Raw genomic sequence first — 1831 nt, forward strand, 5'->3', positions numbered from 1 at the left:
CTAGAACTTCTTTCCCATCATTTTTAGAGCTTCTTTTACCTCCTTATTTCTCAAGCTGTAGATCAAGGGGTTCAACATGGGGATTACAATGCCATAAAAGGTAGAAGCCTGTTTCATATTTTCCTCAGAATTATTAGAGTGAGGCTGTAAGTACATATAAGAGAGGGTCCCATAGAAAGTGGTGACTGCTGTCAGGTGGGAGGCACACGTGGAGAAGGCTTTTTTTCTCCCAGCTGTAGAAGACATCTTTAAGATGGCACCCAGGATATATATGTAGGAGAAGATGACGACCATCACAGTGAATGTCAAGTTAAATCCCACAAAGACACGAAGTAGCATGATGTTGATGTTGATACTGGAGCAAGAAAGGGAGAGAATTGGGGGAACATCACAGAAAAAGTGATTGATGATGTTGGACTTGCAGAAAGATAGTGAAAATGTAAATCCTGTGTGCACTGAGGCATTTATAGAGCCCATGACATATGAACCAACTACCAACTGGATGCAGAGTGTTCGAGACATGACAATGGGATAGCGAAGTGGGTTACAAATGGCTACATACCGGTCCACTGCCATAGTAGCCAGAAGGTAACAGTCAGTAGTTACAAATGTTGCATAAACCAATAATTGTATTATACATCCCATGAATGATATTGATTTATTTTCTGCTATGAAGTTTTGCAGAGTCTTGGGAGTAATGGCAGAGGTGTAACAGATATCAACAAAGGCCAAATGTTGTAGGAAGAAGTACATGGGTGTTTGAAGTCTGGAATCTGTCTTGATGAGTAGGATCATTCCAATGTTACCCACCATGGAGGTCACATAGATCACTAGAAATACAATGAAGAGGACATGTTGAAACTTGTGTTGGCCACCAAATCCCAGTAGAAAGAATTCAGGTACTTCAGTGGCATTTTGTTGTGTCATGGCTACCAACAGCCTAGAAAGGACCAAGAAAGAATAGGCATCTTTGTGACTTTTTGAAATAAAAAAGGCTTTTATATTTAATGTCACTTTTTTTGACTTGGATGTTCACACAAAGAATAGGCTTTATTGCTTTACAAGTATTTATTCTATTCCTTTGGTAAGAAACCAACAAACAGTCATAATCGAGCCATCAATTTATTTTCAGAATGAAAAAGATCATCACAGAAAACTGAGTTCTAATATATGTTTCAAAGGTCTTACAGTTTTTAAATAAGAAGTTAGTGAGAAATATGTAAAAAAAGAAACATTTTATGCAAAAATAAATTCGAGATACGTATTTGTTTCTTAGTGTTTAGAGCTGCAGTATTCCAATAACCAAAAGGAGTCAATGAGATTGATTTATTCCTAAGGTGAGGAGACAGTCAGTCCGCTGAACTAGTTTCTGAAATGTTTTTATCAGTATTATTGAAACAAATGTGCGTCCTTCAAGAAGTCCACTTTGAAGGACTATGTTCATTTGAACCTGTGAGTTCTGGTGACTTGGACAGTTTAAAATAGTCCTGAAATTTAACAAAGCTGAACAAAATAAAGCAGCTTTATTTAATCAAAGGCACACTGTTTTACAAGACTTTAGATAAACAGGGTATGGAACTAAAGTGTCAATTCAGTTCAAAAGAAAAATAGAACATCTCATATGTTGAGAATTTGAGCAGAGACTTAGGGTCTATAATGGTAAGTTACATCCACAGTCCTCAAGATATTTAGGTTGATCGTATGTGACAAAATTCAGGGCTAATATGTCACAAACCAACAAAACAAAACAAAACAAACCTGCAGCTGTTGAGTTGATTCTGACTCTTGGTGACCCCATGGGTTACAGAGTACATCTGCACTTCATAGGGTT

At 37.2% G+C, this 1831-nt stretch overlaps 1 protein-coding gene across 1 annotated transcript; it reads right to left on the reverse strand.

Moving 5' to 3' along the window:
* LOC100674388 (putative olfactory receptor 5AK3) lies at positions 1-973 on the reverse strand. The gene has a single exon (XM_010600893.3). It carries the CDS (start codon positions 925-927, stop codon positions 1-3), a length of 927 nt encoding a protein of 308 aa, XP_010599195.1. The 5' UTR covers positions 928-973.
* Positions 974-1831: the final 858 nt, after the last annotated feature.

Source organism: Loxodonta africana, chromosome 7, assembly GCF_030014295.1.
Source record: "Loxodonta africana isolate mLoxAfr1 chromosome 7, mLoxAfr1.hap2, whole genome shotgun sequence".
Lineage (NCBI taxonomy): Eukaryota > Metazoa > Chordata > Mammalia > Proboscidea > Elephantidae > Loxodonta > Loxodonta africana.